This window comes from Cricetulus griseus, chromosome 3 (genome assembly GCF_003668045.3).
Source record: "Cricetulus griseus strain 17A/GY chromosome 3, alternate assembly CriGri-PICRH-1.0, whole genome shotgun sequence".
In the NCBI taxonomy this organism is placed as follows: Eukaryota; Metazoa; Chordata; class Mammalia; order Rodentia; family Cricetidae; genus Cricetulus; species Cricetulus griseus.
The window spans coordinates 231252072-231266159 of NC_048596.1; the positions used below are offsets into that span (position 1 = coordinate 231252072).

At 42.2% G+C, this 14088-nt stretch overlaps 1 protein-coding gene across 3 annotated transcripts in view; it reads right to left on the reverse strand.

Moving 5' to 3' along the window:
• Pfkp (phosphofructokinase, platelet) overlaps positions 1–14088 on the reverse strand; it is a 64239-nt gene that overhangs the window by 31077 nt on the left and 19074 nt on the right. For all 3 annotated transcript variants that reach the window (XM_027405083.2, XM_027405082.2, XM_035442847.1), the window contains 5 exons: positions 6913–6990; positions 4144–4333; positions 2382–2547; positions 1003–1047; positions 644–752 (listed from right to left, as the gene is read on the reverse strand). In XM_027405083.2, coding sequence (XP_027260884.1) covers positions 644–752; positions 1003–1047; positions 2382–2547; positions 4144–4333; positions 6913–6990 — 588 coding nt within the window. The remainder of the gene's footprint in view (positions 1–643; positions 753–1002; positions 1048–2381; positions 2548–4143; positions 4334–6912; positions 6991–14088) is intronic.

The window sequence follows — 14088 nt, forward strand, 5'->3', positions numbered from 1 at the left end:
AAGATTGCTTCAAAACTAAGGGAGAGAAGAGTAACGTCCTTATTAATGTCTCTGCCCTGAAAGCTACACATGCTCTTAAAAAGGCCCTCCCACACTGTGTATTAGACCTTCATAGGGGACTATTCACCCACCCTAATAAGCAACTGTCCTAGGAAAGACAACGTACAACATACTCCTGACAGGAAAAGAGAGGACCATGGATCAAAATAGTTAGGAAACAGAAGATCCTAAAATTCCCCACACACTGTGGAAAGAAATGTCACAACACCTCACCCTATATGTGTGTGGGGGGGGGGGCAATATTTAAAATTAGAGAGTCCAATGCATGTCTGAGTTCAGTGATAAGAAAGTCCTAAACAGCAAACAAGAGTTTTCTCTGTAATCTTGACTTCATTTAACCACCATGATTTCGTCTCATGGTGTAGAGCCACTTAGAAACAGAACTACTGCTTTGGACGAAAGACAGTCAACAGTTCCAGCTGTTTCTCGATGGAAACAGTGGACAGAGAACCATACAGGAACAGGCTAGACCTCGTTTTATGAGCCGCAAGGTTTTAAGTGTTTAAACAAAGCCATCCAAGTTGGCCACCCCAAAAGGCCCTGTGGATCCTTACTCGAGCAACATATCCAGACTCCCAATTACCTCTGAGAGTTTCAAGCACATGCTTTCCTCCCAACCATCCTCGGGTGGAGACTCCGGAAGGAACACCCAGTCAGCACCGCAAGCCAAGGCACTCACCAAGGCCAAGTAACTGTGTGGGAAAAGGAGTCATTAACACACAGGGAGGAAGGAGCGCCTGTTTGCAAGGCTAGTGTGCCACCCATGCTCAGAGACAACCTTGGTCAGCTCCGGCCCTTGATATCCTGCAGGAGCTTTTTTTTTGGGGGGGAGAGGTCTGTGAGACTGCCCTCTGTTACAATGAATGGTGGACAACACAATGTGGAACGATCACAGATGCCACTAAGGTTGTACCTACCATGATGGAGTCTGCGGATACCTACCCACAATGTCTCCCCATCACCTCCAGGACGAAGGTCCTCTGGTGGCTGGAAAAGCAGTAAAGGGTACATGTTACCACTCACAACAAGAAAGTGTACTTATAGTCAAGAGAAACAGAGATCCTGCTTTCTCAACTATGGCTGGCACCAAGCTTCCAAAAGCTGACTCATTTTCCGCAAAAAGCAAGCTCTGCTGCCAGTGTTTCAGAACTAAGGAGTACTGAGGCTTCAACAACTGCACTGGGGGCGTTTTGTTTCTTGAAATGGGCTCTCATACACCCCACACTGACCTTGAACTAATTCTCTGTGTAGCCAAGGGTGGGTACACAGAGTTCTGATCCTTCTGTCTCCACATCCAAGAGGCTAGGACTACAGGCTTGCACCACCACCTCCAGATGTGTGGTACTGGAAAACATCTAGGGCTTCCTAAATGCTTGGGCAAGCACTATGTGAACTAAATCACATCCTTGGTACTGCTGCTAGTCACATATTTTACATCTATCACTTGTTCCCCAAAATCTCTTTATACTTTGAAGGTGCTTTCCTGTGGCCTTTTCTAAAAAGCATCACCCTTGAACTAAACTGGATTCTTCTTAAAGCCAGGGGTTGGCCAGACTCATATCTGTAATCTCAGAACTGGAGAGGCCATGAAGTTGGGAGTTCTGATCTAAGAGGGAAAAGCAAAGCCATAGGCTGCCTTTATCCATGTAAGCACATGACCATGAATGCTACAAACCAGCTCCATCAACACATGACTATCTTTCCTTGAAATGGAAAATCCCAATTGCCCTAAGCCATTCTTCCTGTCCTGGAGAGGTGATGTGATTTTCCAGTGTCACAGCGTTCAGTGGACAGAGAGCAGCTAAGAACCAGAGATTATATTCAAAGGAACCCATGAAGCCCCAGCCTCCCTCAATAGTGCTTGTTCCAGTGTTCCAAGCGTTAGGCTACCAACTCACAAAACAAAAGGCACCTGCCCAACTCAGTGTTTCACATGTTTTTCCTGAAAAGGCTTCTGGGACTCAGTGATGCTCTAGAACGTTGTTAGTGATGCCTCCTCGTGCGTCTACATTACTGCAGATGAGCTGTTAATGTCCACTCATATTCCAGTTCATCTGTAGCTGAGAATCCCAAGTAACACTATAATTTTTCACTCCATTAACAATTGTGCCAAACTCACTAAATCGTTCTCTTTTGTTATTATTCCATGAGAAGACCGTTGGTGGGAGGGGGTGGGGCTTTAGGTATTGTTTATTATTATTTCTTTCTGTTTTCTAGTTCCTCTCCCATAAGCACATGGAAAATAATAATACTAATGCGTTATCTAGGAAATGGGCAGAAGTCAGCAGAAATAACCTATTAGTTTCTGTGAGTCCTTTTACCTCTGGGCAGTGGTCATGATGGCATCAACAACTTCAATAATCCGGTGCAGAGCCGAATCAGTCCCAATGGTCATGTCTGTGCCACAGAAGTCATTGTCAATGGAGCCCACCATGCCTACCACGTTGAGGTAGGAATGCTTATGGACTTCGTCTTTTTCGATCTGGCCTGCATTGGAGACAAGAAACACCTGTCACACCCAGGAAAAGCCGCCGTGCCTCCTTGTGCTCCACCAGAAGTGAAAGACAATGGCTGTGGTATAGACGGCAAGTCCGCTAAGCTTGTTTTTATGAATCTGCCCAGAATTATACACACCCTGAATCAGCACAATGAAGGAAAGAGAAGCCACGGGAAGACAGAAGGAATTACACAAAATATAAATTGCCATTGGGCATCAAGCAAGAACACTGAACTATAAAAAAATTTAAAAATCCAAAGTTTTCAATTTAAGATAAAAACTTAAGTGTTTCTTAGCAGTGGCTTTGGACAATAGTGACTTTCAATACATCATAATTTCCTAATTAAGTACTTTAGAAACATGTGGTCACATTCATATAGATTCTTAAAGATGCCAATGGAACTAGTTATGTACGTGTGCAGCTAGCACACCTCACAGGATAAATACACCTGGTCTGGTAGTTCATCACAGATGAAATTAGAATAATGTTGGGGGGTGGGAGTAGGGGGAATGTCTCTAGGCCTTCATCCATGATGACCAACAGGCTGATGAATGAAAACATGGCGTAAGGTCTCTCTGCTCTATTTCCTGAGTAGACTTGTTTTGCTTCTTTTTCAAGACAGGTTTCTCTGTGTGGCTTTGGCTGTCCTAGAATTCCCTCTGTAGACCAGGCTGGCTTCGAATTCACAGAGCTAGATTTTGAAGGTTTTCTTTGCTTTTTTTTTTTTTTTTTTAATGAAATTTGAGGACATATGCTTTATCTAAAGCTTCCAATTTTCACAAGTTGTTGTTTGAGTAACACATTCTTGCTGGCTTTACTTGACATAGAACTGCCAATTATATATTAACAGCATTAAAGAGATAGAGACAATTCATATGGAGTTCTCAGACATCCATTCCTAAGCAACACAAAAGCGATTTAAATTAAAAAATGAGTAAAAGCAGATCAGCATCTTCTAACTAAACTCTTGTAACAGCGTAAGTCCGGAAACGTCCAGCATAGCAGGAGGAATGCAGTGTGATGGCTGAAAGTGTGGATGTTGGCACCCAAGGGCTGGTATGCACCCAGACCATGGACTCGGCTGCTTGAGTCTCCTCACTTAGAAAACAGGGGTGTATATGACTGCTGTCATGAGGAGTCCATAGGCTGAGCACATCAGGGGCTTGTTGTTATTGCTGCAACCATCTGAGGCACAGATTTAAATCCTGTGCTGCCAAATCCTGAAATAAAACCACAGCCACAATTTGTCAACAGCTGAAAATGAAATGGCACTGGGTGTGGTGGTGCACACCTTTAATCCCCATAATTCAGGAGGCCGGTACACAAGCATCTATCACTGTGAGTTCAAAGCCAGTCTGGTCTATATAGTGAGACCACGTCTCAAAAACTAATATCAAATAAAAAATAAAAAGTTGACTCAAAAGTATGTAGGCTCATACCAATTATAAATACCTCCTTCTGTATTTCTTTAAAGAAGGCACGTGTATGACTTTACAAGCTCCTGAAAAGCGCCGACAAGGAAATGTGAAGCAGGCAGCTCAGAGAAAAGCAGTGACAGGAGCAGAAACAGAAACTTAAACCATACCATTCTGAGCCAGTTCTTCAAGAAGTCCGTTCCACTCCTTCCGGAAGATGTTGGCTCCCGTGAGACTTCCGTCCCCGCCGATCACACACAAGTTGGTGATGCCCAAACGCACCAAGTTATAGGCAGCTTTCAGACGCCCTTCCCGGCTGCGGAAGGCATTGCAACGGGCACTCCCGATTATCGTTCCACCCTGGAGAGGACATAAATCATGCTCACTGACAGGAAGCCAGATGGATCAGCACAGGCATGGATCCACTATTTATGTAGAACGTTCCACGTGTTTTCTTCATTTTCATCTCTGCCATCAGTCCTGCAGTCAAAGTCTGAGTTCCCCACTTTAGTTCCACCCTGGAAATCCGTAAGAAACACACTAGCCTGATGCCCATGGACGAATGGATGTCAGCCTTCTGCTGAAAGGGACAGCGCTAGTGTCTACAGGGTCACCGCAGCCTCCCAGCTTGTTTGGGTCAGAGCTGTGCCAACAGGGGATGAAATGGAGCAGGTACACAAAGAGGGATGTGTTAACACTCGAGTGGACATTGCAAACCTGCCCTGCCTCCTGACGGTGACCTGACTGTCCTATGAGTCAGATCAATGAACCAAAGGAATATGAAAGGTGTACAGTTTCCATGGTTTCCTTTGAAGTTATAGTCCTGGAGTGACCCATGGAGAGCTAGGATTCTATCCAAGGGTGAGAGACAACCTATGCCTCCCCATTCACAACTACAAGTGCATTTCCTATTTTGCTGTCTCTATCACAACAGCAGAATGACAATGTGCTATGTTGATAATGAGCTGAAGTCTTGAAAGCATTACTCTGCCTAATTATGGATGGGCCAAAATGTCCTTCACTGTCTTTCCAGGTACATAACAAAGCTAGGAAATTTCCAAATGCAATCTCAGAGTCTTTGACATTTGTTAAAGTGCACAACCCCTTAGCATAATTTGCCAATTTTACTTGTATTAAAAGGTTAAGAGCACCGACTGCTCTTCCAGAGGTCCTGAGTTCAATTCCCAGCAACCACATGGTGGCTCACAACCATCCGTTATGAGATTTGGTGCCCTCTTCTGTGCAGATATACATGGAAGCAGAATGTTGTATACATAATAAATAAATAAAATCTTTAAAAAAAAAAAGAAGGAAAAAGAAAAAATTATTAAAAAAAAAAAAAAGCATTCAAGTTGGGCAGTGGTGACACACACCTTTAATCCTAGCATACAGGAGACGGAGGCAGGCAGATCTCTGAGTTAGGGGCCAGTCTGGTCTACAGAGTGGGTTCTAGGGACAGTCAGGGCTACACAGAGAAACCCAGTCTTGGGGGAAAAAAAACAAAAAGAAAAAGTAAAAATCAAAGGAAAAGATGAGTCAGAGATTAATCCTTAGGTTTTAGAAGCTCAAGCCACAAATAAAGAGCTTTTTATATTCTTTTCTTCCTACAGCATCCCTTTATTTCTCAGCTAATTTGGACCCTCTCTTAAGCCAAAATGCATGAGGTGTAAATTCCCTGAACAAATTTCTTTTAAATTCCAAAGCAAGCAACTGTGTTGCCTGAAGTAGCAATTACTTCTTCCTTATGCACAAGGCAGAAATTAGCTGTGTCTGCTTCAAGCTAGTGCAGGGATGAAGGTCCCTGTTAAATTCACAGCCCTAGGGGCTGCCAGGCACAATCTTTCCCCAGCTTTGTTTTACTCATGCCAAAGGATATATAAAAACCCAGTGGGCACAGAGATTAGCCAATGAACACATAGCACCAGCAAACCCAAGTAACCACTACATTCCTCTACTCTCAAAGAGAAAAAAAAAAATTTATATATATATATATATATATATATATATATATATATATATATTGTGTTACTTCTGGATATATATATCCAGAAGTAACACAATGAACAGTAGCTGAGGCTGAGGCATACAAGACTGTATTGCAAGGATACTTCCTGAATTAAGGTCATGTTGATGTTTTTAAGACTTAATGAAGGAGCCTGGAAGATGACTCACTGGTTAAAACAACTTTCAGCATAATCATGAGGACTCTGGTCCTCATTTAACAAGCTCCCTTGTAACAAGCCAGGTATTGCACAAATGGCTAAAACTCCAGCTCCAGGAGATGCAACATCATTTTCTGGCTTTTCTGTGAACAGGTGCAAACGCATGCACATAAACTCACACAGACACACAAAACATGAAAACAAAAAATCATTAAATGACCCATAGTGTAGATTGAACATGAAGTATACCCCACAGACAGGTGTGGTCAAACCCTTGGTCCTCATGCAGTAACGTCTGGAAGAATTGTGACTGTTTTGAGACTGGCTGAAGTCCAAGTGGGTTACTGGGGTGATATTCGAAGGTGACAACCACCTTGGCTTCTGACCCCAGCCAGCTCTCTGCTTCTGATCTGCTAAGGTGTGAGAAACCATGCAAGAATCTCCCTGTTACAAGCTTGGCCACAAGTCCCCTGCCACCAGGAACTGAACTACTCAGCCTCTCATCTATTGTATCCACTGAACCATGAACCAAATGAATTCTCCCTGGGTTCCTTCAGTCAGGTATTTGTCACAGAGACAAGAAAAACCATGGTACTCAGTAAGCAATGGGTGTTTTCTGTCTTTATAATTAGTTTAAAACAATGAACTAATTATAATTTATAATTAGCTAGCTGGGAGGGGAGCTCGCTTGAGAACTGACTGAAGCATAGGCATGAAATGTTTCAAATTAAAATGTTAACCTTAATAAAGAGAAACAAAGAGAAGCATGGCACCTACTATTTGCAGAATGCTGGAGACATTCTCCCATTTGGCTTCCACAATATTGGAGCCTCCTTCCATCAGGCCTTGGTAACCCTGAATGAGAAAACATAAACATCTATTAAAAAGATGCTAGACTTTATTATATATTAATAGATCCACAACTTATATAACATAGAAACACAAGTGGCAAAGAACCTAGTTTTCAAAGTAACCATTAGAAGACAGTGCAATGCAAGAGTTGGCTAAAAGTAAACCATGGTTAAATAATAAAGAAAAACTTCCTTCATTTCTACAAACCTGGAAGGGAAGGAAACAAGCAAGTAGAACAGCAGCTTGGGTGCATGCTCTGTCCATGGGTCAGATCCTAGCTGCCACTGTGATGAAATGGATTCTACCTAGAGTACCAGTGTCTTTATCCAAATTCGCAAGCTTCTCAGCCAGAAAGAAAACAGGGAAAGGTGCAGCCAGAGTCACAACTCAGGAGCACTCTCAAAAGACCAGGACACAGAGTGGCACTCACGAAAGGCTTTGACACAATGTAACATAAGGACTGGCCAAGCTCCCACACACCATTGCAATAAGGTCTGGCATTCAATGGTAGGGTAAAAAGAGGCCCAAGGAGACAAGGAGGCCATAGCTTACACACTGAAGAAGAGGACCATCTGAGTGGACAGCCTTGTCTTGCTCCTGATTTAAGTGGAATTGCTTTCAGTTTCTCCATTTAATTTGATGTTGGCTGTAGGCTTGCTCTAAATTGCCTTTATTATGTTTAGGATGTCCCTTGTATCCCTGATCTCTCCAAGAGTTTTATCATGAAGGGATGTTGGATTTTGTCAAAGGCTTTTTCAGCATCAAATGAGATGATCATGTGTGTGTGTGTGTGTGTGTGTGTGTGTGTGTGTGTGTGTGTGTGTGTGTGTGTGTGTTTTATTTCAGTTTGTTTATATGGTGAACTACATTGACTGACTTGCATATGTTGGGCCATCCCTGCATCTATGGGATAAAGCCTAGTTGATCATGGTGGATGATCTTTTTAATGTACTCTTGGATTTGGTTTGCAAGAATTTTTGCATCTATGTCCATAGGGAAAATTCTCTGTTGCAACTTTTTGCGGTTTGGGAATCAGAGTAACTGTGGCCTCATGAAATTAATTTGGCAATGTTTCTTCTGGAATATCTGGAAGTCAAATGCATCCTGAGATTGTCCCAGAGCTGGATTCAGGTAAACCTTTTGTAGCATCAGGGTCCACAGTATTCTTGCAGCATCCACACTCACAAAACTACTCCCCACTCAACTACCACAGGCTATTTTACTATTTCATTATGCCACACAGTGAACAGAAATGCTCCCTTCCTTTTATTATTTTAATTTAAACATTACGTTTTGTTTGTTTGTTGATACAAAGGCTACTACTGCCCAGACTGGCCTTGAATTTACTGTGCAGCTGAGGATGACCTTGAACTTCTGATACTTCTGCCTTAGAGGTGTGCACTGTACTGGCACACCCAGTTTCATTTGGTGCTGGGGATTGAATTCAGGGCTTCCTATGTGCTAGCCCAGCCCTAAATACTGATGAGATACCTTAAATTTTGTTTAATTTTTTTACAAAGAATTTTGCTACTTAGAAAACAAGGAAAATGCTCTACAAGCCTCAACACATTTAAAGGTGATTGGCAATAATAATTTAAGTATTTTTGCATAGTCTAGATATGTTTGGTGAAGAAAGCAATTGAAAGAAAATGACACGAGAATGACTCAATTACTATTGCATTGGAAGCTTCCACTCCACTGTACACGTGGTAACTTGCTAGGAAATGACTCACTCCGTAGTTTGCACAGTCATTGTGCTCACATCACAGCAGAATAATAGCTGCCACCTGCAGCTTTAAGCTGCTTTTTACTAAAAAGATTACCAAATTAGAACTAATTTTATCCTAATTTATTATCATGCAGAAAGTTAGATCATTTTTCCCCTATTGAACAGAAAGCTAAATACTTATTTTAATGTAGCCAAAGCATTTTCTCAAATTCTACTTTGTACTCTGCCTTCAAAGCCAGTTTTATGACTCACCTAAGAAAAGCAAACCATTGAATCTTTTAAAAACACACTAAGTTCTTAATCAAAGAAACACTACCAGCTTTGTTTACTCTACTTTAGATGATAATCCTAAGAGACCCCTGGCTGGCTCTATCAGACCCAGCCTCCACCAGAACTTCTCTCATCAGGTCATTCACTCCCATGAAAACACAGGTCACGGGCTCTATCCTGAACATTGCCAGACTGGGTATTTATTAGTGGCTCCCAAGTGATTCTGAAGGAATCCATTGCTATATTTAGGAGACCTTGCGGCCACTATGTTTAGTTATGTGTTGACTCTTCCATAAACAAAATAAGACCCAGCCCACTCACAGGTAGTTTTGGAAGTGATCTCATATTTTTTTCTACAAAATTAAAAGGCCATATGGAAAACTACCATCTCATATTAAATTGGGCCTTTTTCTTTCTTAGTCTTTTTTGATAGATCTATGGTCAGTTTCTTCTCATCTGCAGGGTGTTGTCTCAATGAGAATTCCTGAATTTCTCTGCTACAAAAAAAATGCTTTCAGCCGGGCGTTGGTGGTGCATGCCTTTAATCCCAGCACTGGGGAGGCAGAGGCAGGAGGATCTCTGTGAGTTCGCGGCCAGCCAGGTCTCCAGAGCGAGTGCCAGGATAGGCTCCAAAGCTACATAGAGAAACCCTGTCTCGTAAAAACAAAAACAAACAAACAAAAAAAAAAAAATGCTTTCAGGCAGGCATGTAGAGAGGCTTTGGATGGCTCTCTAGTTTTACATTCTATGAATATTTATACTAGTAAAAAATTATTGATCAAAACTAGCTGCTCAAAAAAAAAGAGAGAGAGATGCAGCAAAATTCCTCTATGCCCATGGTTTTCTTTCTTTTTCTTTTTCCTGGTTCGAGACAGGGTTTTTCTGTGTAGCCCTGGCTGTCTTGGAACTAGCTCTATAAACTAAGCTCTAGTCTTGAACTCACAGAGATCCACCTGCCTCTGCCTCCCAAGTACTGGAATTAAAAGTGTACATCACCACTGCCCAGCATCTTTCTTTATTTTTAAGATTTTGTTCTATTGTTGTGTGTGTGTGTGTGTGTGTGTGTGTGTGCCATGTGTATAGGTACTCTTATAAGCCAGAAGAGGGCATCAGATCTCCTGCATTTGGAGTTAAGAGCAGCTGTGAACCTACTGGAGTAGGTGCTAGGAACTGAACTGCAGCCCTCTGTAAGAGTAGAGTAGCAAGAACCATGTGGGATTTTTTTATTTAAATATATGTAAATTATAATTTCTTCATTTTTTTCTTTCTTCTTCCTCTCTCCAACCCTTCCCATACACCCCTCCTGTTGCTCTTTCTATATATTTGTATGTGTGCATATGTCTATGGATACATATATTCCTAAATATATAAATATAACCTGCCCAGCCTCTATATTACTAGTGTGTATATGATTTCAATAGGCATGAAAACACAAAAGAGAGAAATCTAATAAGGCCTCAACCCTACATAAAGAACAATAGGCAACTAAGGAGTTCTAAGAGTAGGAGAAGTGGTCTTCCCCAGGGAAGAGCCCCCAAAATGGTTATCCAATACCATGTGGTCAGCCCTGAAATCATGTAAATACAAGCAAGTACTGGGCCATCTCTCTAGTCCCAACCCCATTTTTCTTCCAAGACAAGATCTCACTCTGCAGCCGAGACCCGTCTGGAGGCTAAGCTGACCTCAGATTCCTGGAAATCCTCCTGTCTCAGATTCCTGACAATGGAATTACAGACATGAATCACTAGGCCAGGGTTACCAATGATTTTTCAAATTCAGGACCTTGGCTTGACTTTGCCCACAGGAAAGGCCCATGCAGAACCTGAGAGTGTAGAATGTTTCCTTCCCCAACCAGGAGTGCTCTGATCACCTCTGCCCATTTAAAAAAAAAAAAAATGTTCTCAGTGGCTTAATTACTTCATGGAAAATTCCTATAGAGAAAGAAGCCATAGAACTTGTCCTTGCTAAGGCTGGGTCAGGTCTAAAATAGGTAAGAACACAGCAAGCCATTGTATAGTCCTGTACTTGGAGCATGAGCAAACCCCTGATACACTGATTTGATTTATTTGATCCTCTGGCATTATTAGATTTCTTTAAGCCAAAGCTAACAGCGCACTATAAACCTAACAGCCACAGCAAGGAGGCAGGTCAGCCTTTCTCCAGTATAACAGTCAATTCTACATGGGTGATTATGACACCAATGTCCTCCATGAGAACCCACTCAGCTTCACTGTGACCATGGTGACAGTGGAGATGGGAATAGTGTCCATCCTCTTTTGCAATATAACAATGTTGTGAGTTTACACTGTGGTTATGACATTTGTATATGACATATACAAATATATGGCTGTAAGGATTATCTGGTTAGAAATGGCATATAAATTTAATGTAACATCCAGCATAGTTTTAGCATTTAATAAAAAAACAGTACTCAGACCTGCAGCTATTATCATGACCCAAGACATAGTATAAACAGTGTTCCAGTGAAAGGAGCAGGCACTGATCATATGAATTGGCCTCTTGTAAATCAATGTAATCTAGCCAGTGACGTTAAGAGTCATGCATGTTAATACAAGGGCTGGGCCTGGCAGAGTGTGCTGGTGAACAGCCTACAGGAGACAGCTTGTGGTGATGCAATACAGCTCCACCTTCAAATGCCATTGCCTTTAGTTTTAGGCAGATATAATGGTTAACTAGTTTGGGTGTTCAGGAAGTTCAAATGCATGTGAACAGATATGTTAAAAATCCTAGTGATGTGCTTAAATGAGATGTGGGTAGCATTGCTGAATTTTGAAACTTTGATGGGGGAAGTGGAAGCCAGCATCAGAAAAGAAAGAGTGGCATTTGAGGACAACAATGAACAACCAAGACATGTACAAAAAAGTCAGCACTGATACCGTGGCCTGTTTTCAAGCCAAGGAATCTTAGCAGCTAGCATTGTCCATGCATCTCAAGAGCATAAGTATTACCCAGATTACAGCACGAAACAATAACTCATACTTCAGAATTAAAAGAGCTTTCAGTAACAGCTTAGCATTTCTCATTTTAAACACCAGGCATTGGGAGTACATTCTTTCTGGGAACAAGAATTATCACTCCTCTCTCAAAGGGAGGAGTGTAGAGAAGTATCTATAAGGAAGGAAAAAAAAAAAAAACAGCAAAAAAAAAAAACTGGTGCCAATCCACTAATTAGCATACAACCTTCATTTCTTTAATTTCTTGGGCTTTTATATTTCTATTTTATGTTTTCTCTTGGGAACATTCTCCTGCAGCCCAGAAAAGCTTGGACCTTGGAGGATGCCGTTAGCTTTTGTTGTTCCTGCCTCCACCTCCTGAATGCTGGGATCACAGGAACTCTCCCAAGTTTGCTGTGTTGGGTATCAAAGGCAAAGCTTCATGCACTCTACCACCTGTACCACATTCCAACCCCAAACTGCCTTTCCGAGGATCTTAAGTCAGGCCATAGTGCTCAGGGCCTGAAACAGGAGAAGCCAAAATGACAGGCTAATCATTTGAATTCGAGATGAAAAGCCAGTCTGGTGGAAACCAGAAATAGACATGTCAAGTGGAGGTGACAAGGACAGCAGAGACCCTCAGGCCTCTGAAACAGGGAAAGTGACAAAGGTACCAGTGGGGTAGATCTGTGAGGACGTGGGAGTAACAGTTCTCCTCCACCTTTATTTCTAACACATTTCCAATTTGGAATTAAAATTTAGACTAGCAAGAAGATCAGCTGCTAAAAAGGTAAGAATTCTGGCCTTTGTTCACAGTATGGACTGAGAGATGAGTTTGGACAGCATTTATAAATGGCTGCCCATGTACAATAGTAAACTGCTTTCATTTAAAGATAAAAGTCATTTAGGAATGGTTCTTTTAAAATCTGCAGGAAACCTTTAACAATAGGATAGTAAACCCACATATTAAACTAAGAACAACGAGAAGCCCATCTTCTTCAGCCATGATGGGAGGAAGAGGTTTAATTTCACTTTTTCCCACCCTGGGTATGACCCGCTTAATCCAGGGCAGCCTGCTCTGGACATAATCTTCCCTGTCACTACTGAGTAGCTATGGCCTTCTGTGGGCTGTTAAGGAAAGAACCCAGCTTAAGAGCAATTAAGAAAGAAATTAATGAACAATCAGCTCACAACATAGAAAAAAAACTGGGTTAACCCACCAACCCTTCCCATCTCTCCTGGAGTGGAGCCCAAGGGCTCCACATGCATCCCACGTAGGCCTGACCCAGATCTACAAGCCTGCAAGTAGCAGCCAGACAAAACAGCTCAGCCTAAGTAGGCGCCAGGCTTTTGCCAGAAATACCAAAGTATTTCATACATTATTCACATACATTCGGAAGAAATGGGGAGAGGGGGAAAGAGGAGCAGGAGGATGAGGATGAAGATGAGGAGGAGTAGGAGAAGGGAGGAGGAAAAGAGGAGGAGAGGGTAAAGGAGGGGAAGGAGAACCCACTGTTTAATTAACACTAATCCTTTTAACTGTTCTAATCTGCTGGTAACTAGGCAATCTGAGAGACTAGAGTATACATGAACAAACGTGTTGGTATGAATCACTAAATGAGGCTTAAAAACATAATACCGGGCACCTTTTAAATTCAAATCAAATAGGTTGAGAATAGCAGTCCCTAACAAGTGGGATTGTGCCTCCAGGGAACAGTACCACCTGGAGACAATCTTTACTGCCATGATTAAGGAGAGGAGGTGCCTCTGGCATCCAGTGGGTAAAGTCCTATAATGTACAGGACTTCCCCACCCGTGAGGTTAATAACGAAGCCTGGATATTAGACAACTCATGATTCCCAGAAGGTCCAGGAGTACATCACTTCAGTCACAGGCCTCAGTTCTGGGCCTGGCCACAAACCAATTGAGTCAAAGGCAAGTATGTCTTCTTGTCCTGCATCCAGCCAGCAAACAGCCCCTTTGGGGCTGGTACTCAAATCTCTTCCAGGCATTTTCTACCAGTGAGGGAGAGAAACAGAAGATTTCTGTTTTCTTCCTTCACTTTCTTTTTACCCCTTGCCTCACCCTCCATTCCCTCACCCCCTACTCCTTTTCTCTTAGGGGTTTTTGAGGCAAGATCTGATGTAG